Raw genomic sequence first — 23,114 nt, 5'->3', positions numbered from 1 at the left:
GGCCCATATGAACTAACACATTTTCTCATAGTCACTGAATGGGTGAAACCCCTGTTGGAGTAGCCAACATTCGCATGCCCTTCCATTCGCCACTCTTTGTCAACTACATTGTGTATTGGATTTTGTCTGTAGTTGAATGTGAGTAGGTCATGCGTGAGCAGCAGGTCACTTTCACGTGCAATTTGCATTTTCATCTACTTTTATTCATTGGACTCCTTTTATGCATACATGATTTACTCATCTTTAGGGGGCATAATTTCAAGTAAGTCTCCCTCTGTGAATCTACCAAATGTGATCTCTGGATATGTTGGGCCATTATATCTCTTGACTGACACTATGTTGTTGCTCCTCTGATTGTTATAAACGTACCAAAAAGGATCATAGTGAGACGTGAATAGGACCACCAATGAAACATTATGTTTTTACACCAATCCTAAACTGTATGTATACATCTTTTATTTATTTACAAATTATCATATTTATTGATCTATCACTCTAGAGAAGAGGGAGCTTATAAAAGGATGTTCTGATGTCAGATCTATTCTTATTGAACAAGTGTTTTCAGTGGCAATAATATATATTGTTTATTTGTTTTTTGCAGAACTGGATTTCTTGGACCAAAGGGTCAGCGGATTTACCTTGTGCTCAGGGGAGTCCTCGGTTCCAGTGCAATGATTTTGCTCTACTACGCTCTTCAGTCGATGCCTCTTGCGGATGCTACAGTTATTACTTTTTGTAGTCCAGCCCTCACATCAATTTTCGCTTGCATATTTCTGAAAGAAAAATGTTCCCTCTGGGATGTCTTTTTTACAGTTTTTACCATTACAGGAGTAGTCTTAATTGCAAGACCGCCATTTTTATTTGGGGCACAGTTTGAGGACTTTGAAGGAGACTACACCACTCACCTTAAGGGAACATTAGCAGCTGTGGCCAGTGCAGTAGGTGCTGCATCTACCATTGTTGTGCTACGAAAGATGGGAAAATCTGTCCACTATTCATTGTCGATTTGGTATTATGCAATCTTTGGACTCCTTGAATGTACCATCGCCCTTTTTATTATGGGTGAATGGACTATACCTTTTTGTGGAATAGACCGGTGGTTCCTCGTTGCTATAGGGCTGCTGGGTATAGGAGGCCAGACATTTCTTGTAAAAGCCTTGCAGGTTGAAAAAGCTGGACCTGTAGCGGTTACGAGAACTATGGATGTGGTGTTTTCTTTCATTTTTCAGTATCTTTTTCTCAACCTCTCACCAACCTGGTGGAGTGTGGGAGGAGCGCTCTGTGTAGTGGCCAGTACGGCAGGCATTGGAATTCGTAAATGGTACAGTTATTCAAAAGTGACAAAAGAAAATGAAATATAGCACTGTGATACTGATCATGAGTGATGGTTAGGGCCTTGGATTTACGACTGGAAATATAGGGTCTGATTATGACTTAGGTGGTCTTGCTGCTGGCCCGCAGCGGTGGCTGTCCAGAAACTGTCGCCAAGCCAGCTGCTTCCCGACTACAATATTATGAGTCTCCCACAGGACTGCCGGTGTATGGGTAGTGGAGTCATGGCGAAGGCATGTTTCGGCTCTGGAAATGAGCCAGAAGCCAATGTCAGCCATACTGCGGTGCCTCCAGCCAGTCGGGTGCACTGTTTCCTTGCATTCTGTTGTGCAAGTGAAACATTGCGCACACCAGACCTGAAGGCATCGGAGGGCACCACATGAACACCTGCTACATTACACATGGACACATTTGCCCTCGAGCCATTACTTTGGCTCATTACCTGCCTTTCCTCCAACTCTCGTATGGCAGTGTCCCCGCCAGGAACAGGTTGGCAGAAAGACAGGTCGTGATTGGGCTGGCTGTGAGTTGCATGAGACCGCCTCTATGAGGCGCATCTGCCATTCGGTAGCAGAAATTTAGATGGTGACAGCAGTCCTGAGGCTGTCCTCCCACTCACTTCCTGATCGGGCAGTCGGACCAACCAAGGAAGTGGGTGGGAGAGCCGCTAAAAAGCAACAGCAGTCCCTATCCCGCCGAGATCATAATCAGACCCATAGTCTTTCAGTTTGGATTTCCGAATGTAAGTAGCGGGTCAAAATCAAATCCCTGGACGTAGATTCATTCATTTGTTTATCCAGTCAGGTTTACCATAATTTTAGTGTGCAGTCTATACCTGGAGGAGAAAAGCATGAGTAAATGATTTCCAAGCAGGTATGAAGTACACTTATTTTCTGCAGATAGAGCTTGAGTATGCCCAGCCGTTCCACAGAGAAGAAAATGGCTCTATTCGCACAAAACAGGGTAACATATGCACTTGTTTAATTAAAAAGTAAGGAATTTTATACTGTTAAACTAAGAGTAAGTATTACTCTGATATTTTACTTAGACTGACTTTTTTTATTGAACACTAGGTTCACACCTCGTTGCTCCTTGAAATCTTCAACCATACACATGCTACTTCTGTCTGTTCTTTTGGCATTTGTCCTCAGCAGCATGCAATGTCTTCTTCAATTACATAAGTAATTTTATGGCTACAGTATTTTTCGCATTGTATTAAATCTTCACAAATGTGCTTGTAACTTAATTGTTTTCAGAACTTTTCAAGAAGTTTCTTTTGTTGGTGGTGCTAGAAAGTTGACATTACCTAGTTACTTAGCAACCTTCCCATCCCTTACCTTTAATATCTTCTAATCGAAGGCAGATCCTGTATGGTCTCACACCTTGGTCAACCATCTTGGCCACTTGAGACCTGCCACACCAGCCCCATACACTAGTAAAATCCTCTGATTTATTTCTCTACATCCTCTTTCCCATGAAAGGCTTTTCCATGTATCATTAACCTCTTCTGAAGACACATTTTTCTAATGAGTTACCCAGCTCAGTCTTCTCATGACAACACATCCTACATTCATTTTCCCAGATAAATGTTTGATATTTGGACATTATTAATACCCTTGTAGTATTTCTGATAACTCAGAAGTCTTTTCTTGCAGAGACTACCAATTCAGGTTCATAAATGTTTGCTCAAATATAGTGCATGGTGGTCCTGTACTATGTTTATATCCGCCTGTTGGTTTACTTATCCTGCAAATTCCCTCTAGAACTGGTTCTTAACAAGTGGGCACACAGCCCTGCTACCGTTACAAGGACAGGATTCAATTACATGATTATCGCAGCACTTCCTTGTAGCCAGCACAAACTGACTTTGTCTGCAATGCTTAAAGCAGTCATGTACATTGCTTTGTTTCTTACCATGGCCAAGGCTTTGTAACTGGACTAACACAGATGAGCCACAAATTGCTGAATTCCCTGTTTGGCAAGTATAGATGTTTCATAGCAACAGTACTGATCTGCACTATTCTCCAATACTGAAAGGGGGTGTGTTGCCAATGCTAATGAAGGGCACGTTTGTGTTAAATGTTGCACTATCACAAGCCTTTACCTGCTCAATGCGTGCTTGTAGGATGAAGTAACAATGGGTAATGTGCAAAAAAACGTGGTCAAGACACATTTCTGTGGGCACTGTAACCTGTCATTTCAAGTGACATATGGATACTGTGTCATGGACAACCTGGTAAAGCACCTAATCATGATCACAATGCTAGCCTTCGTGATCCTACCTATAACTTCAGAGCCAGTATTTTTGGCACAGTCGACCACCAAAAAGCAATTCACCGCAAACAGCCATGTTGCCCAGCTCATGAACAATCAGAAGGCAGGCACTGGCAAAGTGCCAAAGTATACGTTTTCTCAGTGATTCCCACAAGTCATTTGACTTATCACAAAAAAGAGGACCCATCTTACTGCAACACTCTGTTGCTATGCAACAAAGACAGACTAAACACTTGACAAATAGCTGTTAATTACAATGGGAATAGTTGCCTAAACTCACCAATTTGAAATCCTCAAACACAGACCCTGATGAGATTTGGCATAGTGTGTTTGCTGACCACACAACAGTTATTACACATTTCAAAGGCATCCATCACTCTTTTTATTTACAAAAGTAATTATAAGTGTGATATTCTATGACAGGAAGGCTGCAATCCAATTTGTATTGGATTTTAACATTTCAAGGAGTATGTAGCCATTACAGCTTTTGCAAAGACAAGTTTACAATGGTCATCATTATTAGCAAGCACAATTTTTAAAGACATTTTAGAGCTTTGTTAAGATTGTATTTTTCACTTCATTTATTCGTTCACAGACTGAAAGCTTTACAAGTATACCACATCTTTCAGTGAGGCTTTTCAAATTGCCATAGACCTGCCCTGGAGGAAAAGGAGTCACAATTCACTGAGAACATTATCATGCTCCTTACAGACACTGAAAGAAGCCACTGTCACTGCAGTTTCTTTCAATGTACTAAAAGTTTAGTTTTTGGCCACCCTCTCTTTTGACAGCCATACACCAAACATTTTCTTGTTTTTTTAAAAAACAAATTCCCAGAGTGCGAGTTTTTCTTAAAAAAATCAAAAACAAATGACTTCCACAGCCTGAGATCATTATTGTTTTTTTCCTGTCCCTTACAGACAGAGGAAAAAGAGATTGCACAGTCAACGTTAAATAGGGTACGCTATGTAGTGTCCTTCCTCCAAGGCCCCTACTTCATCAGGACATCAGTCAATGGAGCCAATGCGATATTCATTTACAGAATACTAAAAGTTCACCCATCTCTAAATGAGGCAGGGTTTGACAGGTTTTGTGTTTGTGACATAGCTCCCTCTCCATCACACTCCAAATCAGGTTCCCTGTCTTTATTGCTCGTTTTTAGAACATGAACTCATATGAAATTGATCATGGTTTAAGGCTAGTGTCTTGCGAAATACCTTAGTTGGGTGTTACATGCCAATTCACTCAGAATTTCTTTCCCTTCCTCACAACTTGATTTGCTACTTTGATTGCTAACCACATATCAAGGGAGAATCTGTGGTAAGGAAGACGTGTCCCCCAGGTGTACTCTATTTTGCCTTTGAGACCCATTGACCCTTGCAATGGCCCCAAGTTTAGGTTAATAATCTGCATGGTTAGGGGATTAAATCTTTTATTACCTTTTGCATAGGCTGTTTATATAATGAAAACGTATCTAATATGTTCAAGTCCATTGAAGCAATCTACTTTTAGTAGCAATAATCCACATTACCTTAAAAAAGCGTTTTAGCAGCCACGGCCCGTATAGGGTGTTCCACCGGGTGATGACGTAGGGCGGGGGAGGGGCAGTGTGGGGGGTTGTAAAAAGCAGCAAACGGACGATTTCAGGTAAGTAACAATAAAAAAAACGAATTTCGTTGCACGCGCTGCATCGTCAAATGCGATGCAGTGCGCGCAACAATTTTCTTTTTCGTTACTTACCTGAAATCGTCTGTTTGCCGCTTTTTACAACCCCCCACCCTGCCTCTCCCCCGCCTTCCGTCACCGCCCGGTGGCACGCCCTATACGGGCCGTGGCTGGGTTTTAGCAACAGCATTTGCAATATGTGCCTCTGAAGACACTAGCTTATCTTTCTCATTGAGTAAAGCAGTAGTAATCTTCTAGAACCCTTAAGCAGAGGTTATAAACATGCCCTTTTAAAAAAAAACTCATTTTAAAAATCCCACTGTTAACAATTTGATGTGTGTGGCCTCAGAAACTAGACTTAGTGCATTCAAAAAACAAAAAAATGGAACCTTCCTTTTACGGGGGGTCGGGGTAACACTGATTTTATACAAATCACATTAAATAATGCATAATTTAAAGACACTAACAGAAAATGTGTGTAACTTGAGAAGTTGTTTAACAATGTACTTTAGCTGAATCTTTCACAAAGTCCAGTCATTATTACTGTACAAATGTTAAGAATTTCATTTGGATTAGTAGATGTGCTTGATTGATGAACCAGCAGCAAACATACAACATACTAGATTTTTGTTTACCGTTCTGTCCAGTCACATTCAAACATTGACCCAACTGTCTTTTCATAAAGCTCCTCAAAAAACCACAATACGCACAACCCTCAAAACACAGACCTCAGGGAATTTGTTTTAGAAAGTAGACAATTTCTTTTTGCACAATCATTAATGATGTGTACCTCTCTATTTCACCCCAGATGTCTCATATGTAAAAGCGAATAGTCCTAACGCGAGCCAACATAATCTATTTTTTCAAATTCCCCAATTATGGTGGGATGTACTAATTGCTCTCTCTTTTTAATTGTCTCTGCCTTTTCTAGTATGTGTTGTTCTTTTGCTCAGATAGGAACAATGATACTGCTTCAACCAAAGATTAAGTTATCTAAAAGCGTCACACAGTTGGCTCCAATCAAAGATGCATTTGTGAAGCCTTCTAAGCACCACATATGGTTTGCAATGCGCTGCTGGCAGTGCACACATGTGAGTATGATGGGCATTATCCTATTTAACCATGGAATCTATTTTGTTCATTATAAGTCTTGCTTTAGCTTGCTATAGAAATACAGTTACTTAAAAGAAAAGAAATAACTAATTCCAAGTGCCTACTTTTAAGGGCATAGCTTAAAGAATACTTGACCGATATTATTTATTTATTTATTCAGGATTTGGAAAGGACTAGAGGCCTCTTTCCACCTGCTGATGCCTAGAGTGTAAAGTATTTCAGAATTCAATCCTGTATTTAAATGCTGTGTTTTGTTCTTTCTTTTATTTAGTTATTTCCAAGACATACATCTTATAGAAATATACTCCAAAGTGCATTACTGTAAAACCATTCATGGAGTTCATACAGCTACATCTCCTAAAAATTCTTCCACTAATATAACATAATTTGTTAAAAGACAAATTAAATAAGATCGACACATTACATAAGATCAACACTTTACATAAGATCGACGCATTACATAACTTGGTGTTTTGTTTCTCTATCAGGAATCACCAATACAATTATTGATGCTTCCATCTGTATGTTGCTTAATTTTCTAAGGTACGAGTACAGCCATGTACATCACTTAAAAGTAGCTGCTATGACTGACTACCCTTTGCAGCCCCTGACACTGTCTATTTTACTTCTGTTATCAGAGGTCACATTGAATGCAGCACGATTAGAAGTAAACAGGTATCTCCTTCTGAAATTACTGTAAATATATTTTTTATTTATTGATACTTTTTTGCACTTGTTAATAGTAAAGGCAATTGTGAGCTTAACTTCCTCTGTGGTGTAATATATATCAGTACCTGAACTCCGAGGTATGGAGACTTGCCCACTTCCTATATTGATTAGGGAATGTCCCTGAAATTGAACTCTTTACCTAAGTTAACTCCCCATGCTATTATGTTATAATAGGGTCCTCCACATCAATCTCTTAAATCCCAAACTCAAGCCAGAGTAATATTTGCCGCACTGTAACAGTAGTTGATAACTAGCTCTCTACTTATATTAGCTTCTCTTTTCTATTATCAAAAACACTGTGGACAACATTGCAAGTCTTTCTTCCTATTTCTTCCTAGCTGTAAATATTTTTACCTTCTTGCCTGTCATTGTTGTTCATGTGCAAAAAAGGGTGTTGTTTAGCAATACCAGAAATTCTCAATCTGGTGTGTGTTAACCACCCATCTACCTGAGTTCCTATGTGCCTTTCACTATATTTTTGTTGTAAAGTGTTCAGTTTGAAATTCTCAGGGAATCTTCAAAAATAGTTGAATTAGTACCTCAATCAAATAGACAATTTTCATTATATTGTAATTTAAATGTTTTCTGACTATTTTACACACAAATCTAGCAGGACCTATGTTATACATTGTGATTCCTTACAAACACAGGATTCCTGTTACTTCTTACTAGTTAATATTTGTTACTTTAAAATTGCAATAGATAGAGGCTTTAGAGGCCTTTCTTTGACTGACACTATCTAACAATTAGTCAGAGAGGGAGGAAGGCCTAGCATCTAAAATGTTTACCACATCTGAGATTTATGCAAATGGGCATTATCCTATGTGAAAAGGCTTGCTTAATTCGACAGAATATGTGAACCATGATAAGATGCCTCATGCCGGGCTCTCCTGCAGGAAAATCTTCCAGAAAGTCTGTGAAATGGCTTTCTTTGTGAACTATGTTTCACAGCAATTCTGAGTAAGTATCTAGTGTTTCAGCATGGAAGTACAGATTATATAGCAAAACATTGCACATGCAACTTAAGACCGAGATGGCGAAATGAGATCTACTGATGCAGGTTGCTCTTGATGATCTGATCGGAAACCATGTGGGAGGTTTCCAGTCTGACACTGTTTCATACTAAAAATGGAAGTACTTGAAGAACACACAGTGCTTTAATGAATTATTTTTTGTGCCGTTGCCTGGAGAAACTAAAGAATACCTTTTGTAAAAGTTACCTTTTTGAACTGATATAAACTTCTCTTATGAAGTAGGTGCACGTTGGCATTGATCCGAATGCTGTAAATCCTATGTTGATTAAAAACTGTTTTTCTAAGATAAACTTCGTGATTTTCCAGAGTGGAATTGTCTGACACCCAGCATTTACAAATTCAAGGCTGTCCAAATGGTGCATTCAGCAAGATATTGGTAACACTGTGAGCACAGAGACCCTGTTCTGCAACCAACCCACAGTAATTACTAACTTTCTAAATGTTTTTTTTTTTTTAAATAAGGAAAGACGTTTTATTTATTTATTTATAAAGCGCGACATTCATCCAACAGGATATCACGTTCCCCTGCTTCGCATTGGGACTTTTATTTTACCAAAGCACATTTTATTTCTTTTACGGCAGCATCGCAACAGATTTGTATCAGTACATTCATTCTCAATGGTTAGTATATTTAAAATATTTGTGCAACCACATACTCTCACAGTGTCATCAGAGGGTATGAACTGATGCTGTTGTGTAGTGAAAACACAAAATGGACCAAATGTTCTATATGCAATGTGAGAATGTATGAGATACGTCTGTAAAACATGATTTTCTGCTTCAACTATTATATCATTTGGAAATGTGCTCAATTGGACTGACACTGAAAATTTATATTGTAAATTAATAATATTGTAAAACAACACAATGAGTTTTCTAATGTTAGGATAAGTTAAATTTCTTTAATCTGTAAAGAAAGTTAATTTGTGTTTTTTTGTAGTAAATCGTATTCTAATTCTTAGCATTTGGTTTAGAATTGTGTATGGCACTGCAAGCTTTTTGGTAGAAAAGCGATTCGTTTTGCTCTCCATGAGAACAGCAGATCTTACAGCACTTGTAAATTATATCTTTTCTCAAACTCCTTTTTTATCACATATTGCACTTAAAAGAAGTGCATTGTTTTTACTTTGATGTCTGGCTGCCATCCAATCAATATGGCCGGATATACCTTTGAAAACTCAGTGTACTTAAACATGTGTTTATTCCCTAATAATTCCTTAGAGGACTTATTTAACAAATAAAGTAACATTTCAATGGATTTTCAAAATGAAATTAATGTTTCAGTCTACTTTTAGAGTTATATATTTTCTCACTTATTCTGTTGATAAATAAAGCATTATAATTCAACTGTGTGTTTGTTAATTAAGTCGGGTATCGTTTATATTGCAGGACTCTGGCCAAAGATGTTCACGTTTGATAAAGATAGGGATAATGTGATGATTTGTCTCTACTAACAGGTGGGGACCAGCTAGAGACACAGGTAGACCGTAGAGCAGAAGCCCCGCCCCAGCCACTGCCCTACACATGGAGAGCTGGTTTTTGTAGGTAGCCCAGCACCAGGTTTTTCTTCAGAAGTGATGTGAGCCACACGTATTGGGCAACAGAAGTGAATCATTTGAAAAAAGAAAATAATATATGGCAAGGCTCATTCTTTTTAAAATAAAACGAGTTAGTTTTTCTGAAGAAATAAGAACTAATAGTCCTGTACTAAAAGGGAAGGAAAGTAAAGAGGTTTCAAAAAGATGGAGCAATCATTAGGCAAGGGTGAATAATAATCATGGTCATCCTGGCTACCCATTGCAAACGTAGAATCTCACGCTGTGTGTAAAGCATTTGGCTGCTAATTTGTGGCAGAGAAAGGCAGGTTCTCAGCACATCAGGCAGGCCTTTTGCCCAATCCAGTATTATGTTCTCTAATCCTACAAGTGAACCATTCAAGTTCCCTAAGTCCAGTTAATTCCTTTGATCTTTGCAGACAAACAATTACAGAACTGTGCTGCAACATAACATCATTAACATGTACATCATCAGCCTGGGGACTCGTGAGACCTCAGTGATGAAGAGATGAAAGTGAGTCGTGGAAACCCCACTGCCACCTTTTGCTGCATCTTTCGGGGAACAACCTTTACAACGCAACTTTTACAACGCACTACACTTACAATGTAATTTTTACAACGCAACATCCACTACAACGCATTCCATTACATCGCATGACACTACAACACGTTTTTAAAAACTACCTTTACAACGCATTCCATTACATCGCATACTACCTTTACAACGCATACCATTACAACGCATAATATTACATTGCATTTAAGGTAAGTATTGGATAGTATAGGGGAAATAATTACTATTCTTACTCCAGGGGGTGCAACAGTAGAGTAAGTATTGGATAGTATAGGGGTAAAACCCCTACACTATCCAACACTTACCCTACTTTTGCACCCCTTGGAGTTAGAATAGTAATTTTTAACCCCTATACTATCCAACACTTACCCTACTGTTGCACCCCCTGGAGTTAGAATAGTAATTTTTACCCCTATACTATCCAACACTTACCCTACTGTTGCACCCCTGGAGTTAGAATAGTAATTTTTACCCCTATAATATCCAACACTTACCCTACTGTTGCATCCCCTGGAGTTAGAATAGTAATTTTTACCCCTATACTATCCAACACTTACCCTACTGTTGCACCCCCTGGAGGAAGAATAGTAATTTTTACCCCTATACTATCCAATACTTACCTTAAATGCAATGTAATATTATGCGTTGTAATGGTATGCGTTGTAAAGGTAGTATGCGATGTAATGGAATGCGTTGTAAAGGTAGTTTTAAAAAATGCGTTGTAGTGTCATGCGATGTAATGGAATGCGTTGTAGTGGACGTTGCGTTGTAAAAATTGCGTTGTAAGTGCATGTGTTGTAAAAGTATGCGTTGTAACTTCATACATCCCATCTTTCAGATCCCTCTGCAATCTATAATTTCTTACTGCAACAAAGGTACACCATGTTACAATAATCTATTGGTGAGCCAATATTAGGACCAGAGTGAGAACTATCTCCTTCTAGAAATGATTTAGGCATGCCGAATGAACAAATATCATAGTTAGAGTTCTTCATGACAGCATTAACCTTGCACTCCAAGTACAGAGTAAGGTCTAAGGTAACTTTGGAAGGTGGAGAAGTTAAGCAGCCTTTAACATTACACCGCTTGGATTCTGGGTACAGGCAAGCATCAGAGCTTTCGTGCTGTGATCAGCCAGTGTATCATGTTCAGCTGCTGCCAGTTTTCATATAGCAACGACTTTATAGTTGCAAAACGATCATTTACGTTACATGAATGTTTTGAGTAATCAGCCCAAAAACATCTGTGTGATATTTGAATAGCTTTAAACATTCACCCTTTGCTCCCTTAGTACATATAGACACATTTGTAAATACACATATTAAATACTTGTGGTGAAAGAGGAGAGCTCCTGTGCTTGCGATAATTCGATTTACACAATTCTAATTCATGTTCCCCAATGGATATATTGGGTTTTCTTTTTGTTCCAAACGAATTTAACAACTAAATGTGAGGTTTGACTTACCCAGTGTCTGCAGGTAACATTTAAACCCCGGCAGGCTGTCTTAAAGCAACCATATAGTTAGAAATATTCCTTTTGTACTGTAGAACCACACTTTGTAAAATCGCTACTTAGAAACCATACAATCAGATATATCATTCAATCAAACACATCAAGTGCTAGGAACAATTCAACATGAGATGTGAGGAACCTAACACTAAAATTAATGATCCAATTCACAGCAATAAGTAATCATACAATGACCAAATATATATCTTTATTAAAAAACATGTAAATGTTCATACAAAAAATGCAAATTTAAAACAATTTAATTAATTCAAGATTTCATAAAAATAAAAAAATAAACATCACATGGAAGGAAAATATGTAAACAATAGCACCAAAATTGTGCCTAAACAGTGTTGATTTGTAACTCCTATGGACCAGAGCTAACCGGGAGCAATTCACCCTGATTTTAATTACTCTAGTCCCAAGACAAATACAACCAAAGACTTTGCGTCGACGCGTTTCGGTGGGAAAAGAGATAAGACCACCTTCTTCAGGACTGGTAATAATAATCCTTCCTTCGGTATATGTAAATGAGCATTCCTAACACAAAATGTGATACAAAATGAATACAATTTTGAAATAAATTACAAACATAAAAGACACACATATTGATCAAGAACATTGAGAATCTTCTTTTTGATAGTTAACAAAGTGCTCTAAATGCTCAAAAATTAAAAAAATCATTAAGAATAATTGCTGTCACAGGATCAATGTGAAAACGCACACAAGCAACCTACAGAAGATCCTAAAGAGCGAATAATTTCTGGATGTCATGAATAGAGAAAACATGAGTCAAAAGGTGAGCCCTGAATAGGGCAATTCTTCCAATGTACAGATACAGCAACCCTGTGGTGAAAAGGCCTCTGGGTAATGGGTTTCTGGAGACAGAGCAAAGCTCAGACCCCGCTATTGAAAACCTAGCAGTTGCCTCATCTACAATTGGGGTACGAGACTGTAGACCTGGTGGCTCACAGTTTTATGGCAGGACTCTTGCTCTACAACGCCCTAAATGACCCCCGTAGTCTCTATGAGGATAAAAAGCCTGGATTACAGTCTCTCAGTTTCTCCTATTATTGAAGGTATTGGCTAAACTGGGATACAACAAGTATCCTGATTATTCTTGCTAAAAAAGAGGAGCCTCCACAATCATCTGGAAATTGAGATCAACTGTAGGTTTAATCTGCATGTGTTTATCAATACTACTGTTAAGTGTCCTGGCACTACTGCTTAATCAATTGGTGTAACAAATATTCAAAGAAAATAGTTGGATTGGTATTAGCATTTGTAGGATTTTCAGCTAAATTGTCACCTTTACATGCATGTGATTTAGTTTTCATGCTAATCCAGTTAATTTCACATTGTGTAGTGAGCCACCTGCTTTCTAGAAGCCTCCGTACCCATGGTGAGGAAAGGGAAGGGTAGCCAAAATGATGGCTGCAATCAAATGAAGCTCCTACCAGCAGGAACCATATTCTGTATAATCCTCCATTAATGCAAAATAATCATATAAGAAGTGTTGAATGGGGGGCTCAAGGGTAGCTGACTTGATATGATCCTTTATGTGGGATTGAGGTATCCTGAAGGGTTGCATGGTTGGTGATGAGGCCTGTGGCGGAGCGGTGACAATTTTGTAGTGGTCGGGCTGTCATAGTGTCATTATGCCTCTGCTATAATAAACATTTGTTGTTGCCTAGAATGGGGTGTCATATTGCCATTTATAAATCTGTTCTTTCCTGATCAATCTGTTATTCCTTCTGTCTATCAGTCCCCAGAATCAAATGATCTAGGAGAGGTGGTTCGCCTTCCACCTTTATGGCCTCTCAGGCCTGGAATCAGCATCCATTTAAGCTTCGAGACATCCAGAATGAAGCACAGTTCCAGAAAGCGCTGAAACCTTTTCTGGTTACTGCACCATTGGGTTGGTATGTTCCCTTGTTCTAAGCTCTGGATCACCCCTTGGAGTAGCCGTGCTGTTTATAAGTTCTTATTCATTCATTCATTCATTCTACTGTACAAGCGCAGTTGTGCAGGTGAGAAGTGCAACACCAAACAGAAGCAGGCCATGTGGCGTGGAACTTTCAATCTTGGGCAATAAAACAGGGAACAACAATGATTCATATTTAACATAAACTGGAAAAAAAACTCCCACATTGGCAAAAATATAATGGGCAGAATGCTGATCCGTCTAGCATTAAGGGCTGTGAATTAGAATCAACTGTTGGTGGGAAAAGGTAGGTTCCAGTGCATTTTAAATTATTTTTGGCTCCCCAGGCAAGCATTTTTGAGGCACTCTGTTTTTCATAACTTCTTTAAATTGCTTTACTCTTGCTTTCTGCTCATTCAAGTATGCGCTTTGCCACACAATACTGAATCATACATTACATTTGTTGAATAGGGTTCACACAAAATCCCACCAAAATATGTCTTGGCTTTGGCACAGAAATCCTTAAAATAACAGGGGGAAGAGAGAAGAAGAGTCTGAGGTAGGCAGTGGGAGGGAAAGAAGCTGAGATATAAAAAGAGAAGTGATATGAGGGTAGGGGGATGGGAGGAAGATACCCACTTTGTCCATGCAACGTTTGAATGCAATATAGAACAGCTGTTGTCCAACGTGTCTAGGAATCACAAGGCCTTCATTGAGGGAATGTCTCTAAGGGTCTCTAAGGGTGGACTCGCTATCTCAAACAAATTCTCCACATAAGCATGGTAGCAACCATGAGGTCCTATGAACTGGATCAATGTTGCTCCCTTGAGATCAAAACAATGGGCTCGATTCTGATGCGGTTTGGTAAGCTTCCCGACCGAATGGGTTTGGGAATGGTTTCTGACCAAATCGGATCAGGAGAGTGCAACCAACCAAGTACAATGCATCCATGTATTTCCAGATATGATTTGGTTGGACTCCCATTGACTTCAATGGGAGCCTTTGTTCCGACCAAATGCATAGGCCCCCATTGTAGAAAGGGGTCGCTGGGGTAAAACGGGCACCCTTTGGCAGGCAACCCCTGGTGCCTGCCAAACTGTGCATGGCATGGGTACCCCCACGGGTCCGATTTGGAAGGCTCCGGGTGCAAAGGGTCCCACTATGGGCCCACAAAGTCTGATTCCGACTGCTGATTTGAGCCAGACGGTATGATTCAGAAAGGCTGTCCAAACCCAGCATCGTACTTGGTCGTTCGGAAATGCGGCCCATAGAGACCTACAATTTTGCTCCGTATGGCTTGGTCATTCCAAATGCCGTCGGGTTCGGGTAGGGATATACCTAACGCCTAACTCGCATCATACTCAGTCGGTCGGAAACCTCTCTAAGTCGCTAGGAAAGACACATTCCCAATCCAATTTGGACGGAGCAAATGCAGTTAGGAGGCCTTCCTAACCGCATCAGAATCAGGGCCCTAATTGGTATTGGGAGACGCGTGAGCGCCCGATTAAAGATGGCCGCCTTCCCTCTGAACTACAGAATGCCCGTAATAAGGACAAGCTATTCAAGTTGGTTTCTGGAGCCAATTTTGTCAGTGCCTTACCACCATGTCCTAAGGAATTTTCTGTGGTGTTATAATAGCGAAACTTCCTGCCTGAGCTCTCTAGAAAGCATCTGGACCCTCACCCAGCCTCAGCTTGCTTTCTCTCCGAAGTTCCTCTAGGAAAGGTGGAGTTCAACCAGGTCAGGTTAGGCCCTGAATCCAAAAACTGTCAGCTGCTGCACCTGTGAATTACAAAACTTAACATTGGTTTGGATTCTTTATTCACATCTTCATTTATTTATATATATATAATAATATATATATTCTTTGGATTATATTATAAAATGGAGGGCAAATCTACATTTTCAGATGCTCACAAACGCAAACAAGCAGGATGTCTACCACCTCTGAAGTCTAAAATTGTCAACTCTTTTAAATCTTTACTTAATACTATATTGGAGTAATTACAAGCGATTAGATATAACACTTAAAATATTGTTCATGAAACTTAAAATATTCATAAAGACATGGTTTGTCTCTCCATGAAGGCTGCAGATCCAGGCGTTGGACGCTGCTAGGGTGTGGGGAGCCTTGGTGGAGGGGCTTCATTGCCCAGGGGAGCAGGTTGGGGAAGATGGGGATCCTGCACGCATGGCCCGGTCTATAGGGAATGAGGAGGGGATCACTGGGACTGCCGGGGAGTCTACTCGGGGTGAAGCCACTTGAATATTTTCCGTGCGAACGTGGCATCTGTACAGTTTTTTAAGAGGTGGCGAGTGGTCGGGCCGTGGGAGTGGGGTGTACCTGCGTGACGGCGCGCGGCTTTTGGTCCTTTTGAGAGCGTCACTGGGGCGCCTCCCATACCTTGGGTTAGGCTCCTCTAATTCTTGGAGTACTATGTGTATTGTGGAGAGGGGGTCTGCTACGGGCACACTGACAAGGGGGGGTGGGGGTAGAGAGGGAGCGGGGTGGGGGTGTTAGGGAAGAGAATGCTACGGATCTAATTTATATTGTAATGCCTTAAGCTGCCAAGCGCTCTTGCACGAGGCTATTGTAAGTAATGCTGATCTGATGAAGCAACGGTTGGAGGGAAAAATTAATAAAAATTCTTTTAAAAAAAACAAAAAATGAAGGCTGCAGATAATGAAATTAAGAATAATAACAATAAAGTAAGAATTGACCATCTAATTCCACTAGCTGCAAATTTTCTCCTGTGAATAAATTGTTGCTGGATTTGGAGAATCGAAATAGGCAATATAACTTGCGAATTTTCAATTTGCCTGAAGACATAGAGGGTTGTTAGTGATTGCAGACGTTATCTTGAGATCCTACTGCCTAAACTTTTAAAATGAAAATTTACAGAAAAATGTGAGATTGATAAAGCGCATCGTATTCCATATCATCGCAAACCTCACCAAACCAAAACGCAACAAGTAGTTTTCAAAGTTCTTTATCATCATTATCTTTGTCTGATATGCAAAGAAGCATGAAAAATCCCCTCACTTATGGTTGGTTAATGGTAATAAAATGTCTCTTCATCAAGACTTCGCTAAGGAAACCGTTGCCATCTGTAATGACTTTACAGCTCTGCGACCAAGACTTAGAAACTCTGGTTTAAGTATGTGCACTTTGATCCTTCCACCATATGCATTTGGAAAGACGACATCTCTAAATCATTTCACCGACCAGAGGATCTTTGAGCATTCCTGGATACTCATTTTCCACTTTCAAGGGATACACATGACCCTTCAACATGATATCACTTAGTCCTTGTAGAGGTTTCTGCTTTTGATTCACTTATTGGCCCTATTCATACAATATTATGATTATTACAAACTCTACCATCTGGCTAATCTTCTCAATGCATGTGTGTGGCTCGACTTTATAGATTGTCTCTGTTTAGATAGCATTATATATGTTTTCTTTTGTTTGCTTTTCTTTTGTTTCTATGTGTTCCAGAGCCACTTCATTGATCTCCATTGCTCCCCATCTTTCTTTTTCTACATTCTATCCTGTTCGTATTTTCTCTTTCATACCTTGATAAGTGTTTGAAAATTATAGATTATTTATTCAGGCATTAAGCAGATATTTGTTTATTACAAGAAATGCATATTAATGATACGATTTTAGATTCTATGCAAAAGAAATGGATAGGTCAGATAGTTCTTCCCCAGCAATGGGTAAGAAGAATAGTGTCAGTCTTTTTTTGGAAAAAAACTTCAACTACAAATTTTAGACAAGCATTCTGATTCAGAAGGAAGATTTCTATTTGTTAAAGTAAAACTTGGATCCACATTATTTATTACATTTAATTATTATATATGTAGATGATCCGACATTTTGGAATCACATCTCCTCTACAATTATTCAATTTGGAAATGTTCCTCTTATTGTTGGAGGAGACTTTATTTTGATATGTGATTCCCTTTTAGATAGGATTTATTCCCCTAAACGCATACCTCCATAGGCTTTTCACTCACTTAATTATATTTCCCAATTTATGACGATTTTACCTTTTTCTCCAACTCTCATAATTCTCATTCAGACTCAGATTATTTACTGTTCCTCAGAGACCTGATACAATCCATAACTCAACCTTTGCTATGGAAAGATTGAAATTTCCGATCAAGCAATGATTTCACTGTTTTTACAGATGGATAAATCTTCATTTACTCATCCTCGAACATAGGTGAATATTGATGCTGTTCTCTAAGATGTTCACAAAGATACCTCATTATCTGCTATGAGAGATTATTTTCATCTCAAGGGTTTCCAATGGGATACTATTAAGGCAGATATGCTAGGAGTAAAAATTTCTATTATGAACTACAAATTTAAGACTTTAATAAAAAAACTCTTACATTTGGAAAAACAAATTGCTAAATTTAAAAGGTTCTTTATCTCTCCCAATATTACCTTCAAAACTACCCTCCAAAAACTTATCTATGAATATAATTCCTTACTAAGTGTAAATCTGGAGTACAACTTTCAAACCAAAGGGCTACATTTTCTTTTAATACTAATAGATCTGGGAAATAGTTAGCTAATTATCTTTGCATCAAACAAAATAACACCAAAATCCATGCTATTCATAAAGATAATACAGTTGTTTCATCTCCTAAGATTATTAATGAATTTACATTTTATTCTTCACTATATAACAAACCTGGCATCCTCGACTCTCAATCGAGGGATGATTTTTGGGATTCTGCTAAACTTCCACAAATCTCCCAATATGATGAGCCAAACTAGATAGGCTCTTAACTAAGGAAGATATGTTACCGGCAATTCAGTCACTCAAACACAAAAAATCCCCAGGACCAAATAGTATTCCTGTGGAATCTTTTAGACCTTTCTCTAATGCCCTAATTCCTCATTTACACCATTTATTTACTGATTTTTAGCAATTCAGGTTTGGTTTGGGGATCTTTTTCTTAAGTCTTAATAATAGTATTACCAAAACCAGATAAAGATCGAACTAAAGTCTCTAATTATCATCCTATCTCACTCATAAAACAAGACTGTAAAAAGTTTGCAAAGCTTTCGACCACAAGACTATCCAACATTTCATCATCACTCATACATATAGACCAAACTGGTTTCATGAAAAAGAGATTCTCTGTCAATAGCACATGACTTCTCTTTCATGTAATTGATGCCATCCCCACATACACTTTACCTTCTGGACTTCTTGCTCTAAAAGCTTTTGATAAAGTTCACTGGCAATTCCTCTTTCATTCACTATCATCTTTTTTCTTTTTTTTTTTTTTCCTCAGCCTCTGACCCCAGCAAACTGGTAATCTGCAGGTCTCCACTGTTACTCACTATGGAGAGGTAGGTTTCTTAAATTAGGAGTATTGCCCTTTCGCCAACCTACCAGTGGTACATCTGCGTCCGACCTGTTGCTAACCTCTTGCTGTTTGTAAGAGGGTGGTCATGCTCTCTTCCGATTTTAATAAAACCAGAGACCAGAGTTGTGGACAGAATCCGCCTCCGAACACTATTACCTGTTGACCCAATGATACGGAGGGGGATCCGGCCATCTCGGTCAAGGAGCTTTCCGCGAGGCCTAATCATAGGACAAAGTATATAAAAAGGAATGGTCTTTACCAATTTCATAGATGAAATAGGTTATTTATTCTGCTGTATGTGCTGGATGCCATTTTAATAAACAGTCCCAAGTTGCTTTCTTTTTACTGTTTTTTAGACTAGCTAAATCCATTATCGATGTTTTATATACTGATGAAAGCCATTCTGAATATTTGGGAGGCGAAGCCTCTGCCCATTTTTTGCATATTTCTCGTCTAGCCAGCAGAATTGCAAAGAAAAGAAAGCTCCTAGAGTGTCCAGTGATTTCCATTTGAGTACCAAAGATTATTAGGCTAAGGGTGATGTGAACTGGCTGTTCTAAAATAGAAGACAGAGTGGAAGACACCTTTTGCCAGAATTCAAAAATGTCCGGACAAGACCAGAACATATGGGTGTCTGGTACACTTTCCTTATTGCATTTTTTACATCTTGCTGGTGGATCATTAGACATCTTGGAGAGTCTGGCAGGGGACAAATAAGCTCTATGCATTGTAAAGTAATGATTTCTCCTCAGCCAAGCTGGCTTCACAACAGAAAACAGGATGTTGTATGAAATCTGCCATAAGTCAATATTATCCCCATCCACAACCAGCTCATCCCATAATTCACCGGCTAGTCTGAAATCTCCATCTATTGCACCCTCAATTGCCCAATAAAAAAAGGCTACCTCCTTCTTGCCAGCTGGCTTTTTGACTAGGAGTTCTTCAAGATCATTACCCAAACCGATAGGCTTTTTGTGATTCTGGGACCAACTTTTTAGCTGTATGTATTTAAATCTTGGCATACCACCTTCGATTTTATCATTTAGAGTTGCCCAAGGCAGTAAAGAGCCATCTTCAGTTAAGTCTCCACATGTTGTTAAGCCTGCTGTTTTTAGTGGTATAACCAGCACATCTTTAAGGCAACTAGGAGACCCTGGGCTGTCCCACCACTGGGCTAATCTTGAATAATACTCCAGTCCCATTAATGATTTTATTCTGGCCCCAAATTGGGCTGCTCCCCTTAGAACCTTCAACCTGACTTTCTTGAACAATTTTTTATCTCCGTATTTGAAGAGGAAGCCTTCTTGCGGGTGCCCCAATTGGTCAAGCATTGCTTTAGGTACTTACAAAAGGAGGCACTGTTCCCTGGTGAATGTGGTCAAAGAGCGACCAGAATTCACACAAGAATTAGAGGGATAGAAGAGTAGGTCAAGGATTAGGTACTAAGGATAGTGGGGGAGACACAAATTGTCTCTTGTTGCCCTCACACACCCCAAAGGATGTCATGCTTCATCATCGGGCGTTTGCTCCTCGTCGGGCCGGCGGTGCAATGCCCTACGGGTCCCCCGAAGGGTCTCTTTGGCGGAGATCTTTTAGAGAACTGCCGATGGGTGCATGCGGGTATGCGGAGGAGGGAGAGTAGTCAGTGCAAGGTAGTGTGTGCAAGGTGAGTTACCAAAGACAGAAGGGTGATTTAATAAAGAGGTACCCTTGGTACATTTAAAGATCCGAAGGTAAATAGTTATCAGTCAAGACGTTATGTGTCTAGATAACTTACAAAAAGGTCGACATGTTTCACGCCTTGGGTGGTCAAAATGATCCTTGGCGTTTCATCAGGACCAGGGGTGATAGTGAAGTGAGGTAAGTGCACAGACTAAGTAAAGTGAGTAGGGTAATATTAGCCCTCTCACTCATCAAGAGGGGGGTTTAAATCTCCTCCACACGTTGTGTGTGAGTAAGGAGTAAGTTATGCCCCCTTTGATAATGACCTAAAACCAGGAAAACAAAGGGAAGGGGAAGTAGGGAAAAAACCAGGAGTAAAAACGTTAATTCCGTTCCAAGTGGCAAATGAGGAGCATCACTGTCTCCGTTTCCAGAACATGTTGCCGTGAAACAGACACTGAGAACACAATGGAGGCAGCAAAAGGCTCGATTCTGGTATCGCTAGTTAGTGAGTAGCGTCCCGTGTCAGCTGTCGGAGGGTGTGTGGAGGGAGGAGGGGGCCCTGAAACCCATGTCGGTGAGACTGGGTAACAAAAGCATCCTAAGTACGCTCCAAAACAGCCCCACCGCAGACATGACAAAAGATTGCTACCCCACATGAATTTATGTATGCCTTCAGACACCAGATGAGGGGGTGCACCTCGAGGAGCCAACCGAGAGGTACGAGGTGCGCGCTTACCTAGGTGAGGAGTGAGGGTTACTCCATGAGTCTAGTGGCGTTGGGTGCCCACACCTTCTAGGGCTGTAGGCGAGCGGTCCCGGATTCCAAATAGGCAGAGCCCGTGGAAGGGAGAAAGCAAGGTATATGTGCGGGAAAGCATTAGTCCTCTCGTGAGCACAAAAACACACACATTATCGAGACTTACTTTGAGCGGAGCAGCGAGTAGCAGTCCTGAAGAATACTCACGGGTTGCTCAGGTGACACACTGGAAACCTGCCCGATCCAGACGCCTGCTCGTAGGTAGGCTAAGAGATTAAACTAACTGTATTTAAGGGGCAGGACCCTTGGGAGTGGGGAGGTGCCTGTTTCCGGTGAAGCGCGAAGTGCTACATCTCAAGGGGACGAGCTGCCCATGCGTGCAGTGTGACACGAGTCCATGCTTGCTCGCGCATGCGTGGGAGGTAACATGCTGGACCAGCGCATGCGTTGGGAGATAGTGTTCTGCAAGGTTTACATGGAGACCGAGGGGTCTCACAGGCATCTCGTGAATAATGTGCTCATCCTTCAGTAACACATGTAGAACGTAGATATCGGAAGGAGGCTGGGCATGGTGCTAATTACCAGTAATAAAGCTCTCGGTGACGTGGCTGAAAGCATATGACACAGGAAAATGGCCAGTCTAGCTTGACTTTAGATTGAAATTCGGTGTGGTGGTACGAGGAAAAAGGGGGGGGCCACGCGGCCACCTCTAATCTGCTCAGGACAGGATCTCATGTGGTGTGTAGGTGTGAAAGTTACACAGGTTCATGCTTCCTAGAGGGTGAAGGAAGGGTTGCCGCCCGCTGAGGATAGACACAACAAGGCGGGGGGGGGGGGCCCTACACAGGGTGGATGTTCCGTAGGTCAGCCCTACTGCAGTTCTGACCATGGGATGTCCTCATTCAGACCCTGTGTATCGGTGTGAAGGTGATGGACCCAGCGTTGTTCACGTCTAAAGAGGGAATCGCTGGTCCAGTTGGGATTTGCTTCCAGAATGGTCCATTGGATAGCTTCACAAGGATGGCCCTTCTCCAGGAAGTGGTTGGTCAATTTAGTGGCTGAGCGTGCTCGTCTGACCGTACTCTTAAGCTCGCTGATCCTTTTCTTGATTTCTCTGGTCGTCATCCCCACATAAAAGAGGGTACAAGGGCATGAAATAAGATATACGCAATTTGCGGTGTTACAATTTGTATGCTTGCGTTGTTCCCATTTAAGATTGCCCAGTTGTAGTACTTTGGTATGTCGTGTGGAGGCACACGCACCACATGTGCCACACGGATAATGGCCTCTGACAGCTGGAAGGTCCCAGAGGGTATTTTCTCTAGTCATCTGTGTGGGTCGTTGTCTTGTGTTGACAAGCTGGTCTCTCAGGTTCTCCGTCCTTTTGAAGGCAAACCGGGGCGTTGGGATATTCAAGGTGTCGCTGTTCAGAATTCGCCAGTTGCGATTGATCATTTTTTTTAAATGGTTGGAAAGCGGGGTAAAGGTTGTTACACACGTAATCAGAGCATTGCTTTAAACATTTTCCCCCTATCCGAATCATCTGGGTGTTTTAACAGCATTCTTGAATAGGTTAATTGAAATGCCCAC

At 40.4% G+C, this 23,114-nt stretch overlaps 1 protein-coding gene across 4 annotated transcripts in view; it reads left to right on the top strand.

The window, feature by feature from the left end:
* Nucleotides 1–4,470, top strand: part of SLC35G1 (solute carrier family 35 member G1) — a 124,956-nt gene extending 120,486 nt beyond the window's left edge. For 2 of the 4 annotated variants that reach the window (XR_014961603.1, XR_014961602.1), the window contains one exon: nt 602–1,351. Coding sequence is in view for 1 of the 4 variants with exons in the window: in XM_085605999.1 (XP_085462125.1) it covers nt 602–1,361 (760 nt within the window). In the remaining 3 variants the exon portion in view is untranslated. Of the gene's footprint in view, nt 1–601 lie in introns of all 4 variants that reach the window. The other 2 variants (XM_085605999.1, XM_085606018.1) reach the window with 2 other exon arrangements.
* Nucleotides 4,471–23,114: the final 18,644 nt, after the last annotated feature.

This window comes from Triturus cristatus, chromosome 1_2 (assembly GCF_964204655.1).
Source record: "Triturus cristatus chromosome 1_2, aTriCri1.1, whole genome shotgun sequence".
Lineage (NCBI taxonomy): Eukaryota > Metazoa > Chordata > Amphibia > Caudata > Salamandridae > Triturus > Triturus cristatus.
This window is presented reverse-complemented; position numbering and strand designations above follow the sequence as displayed.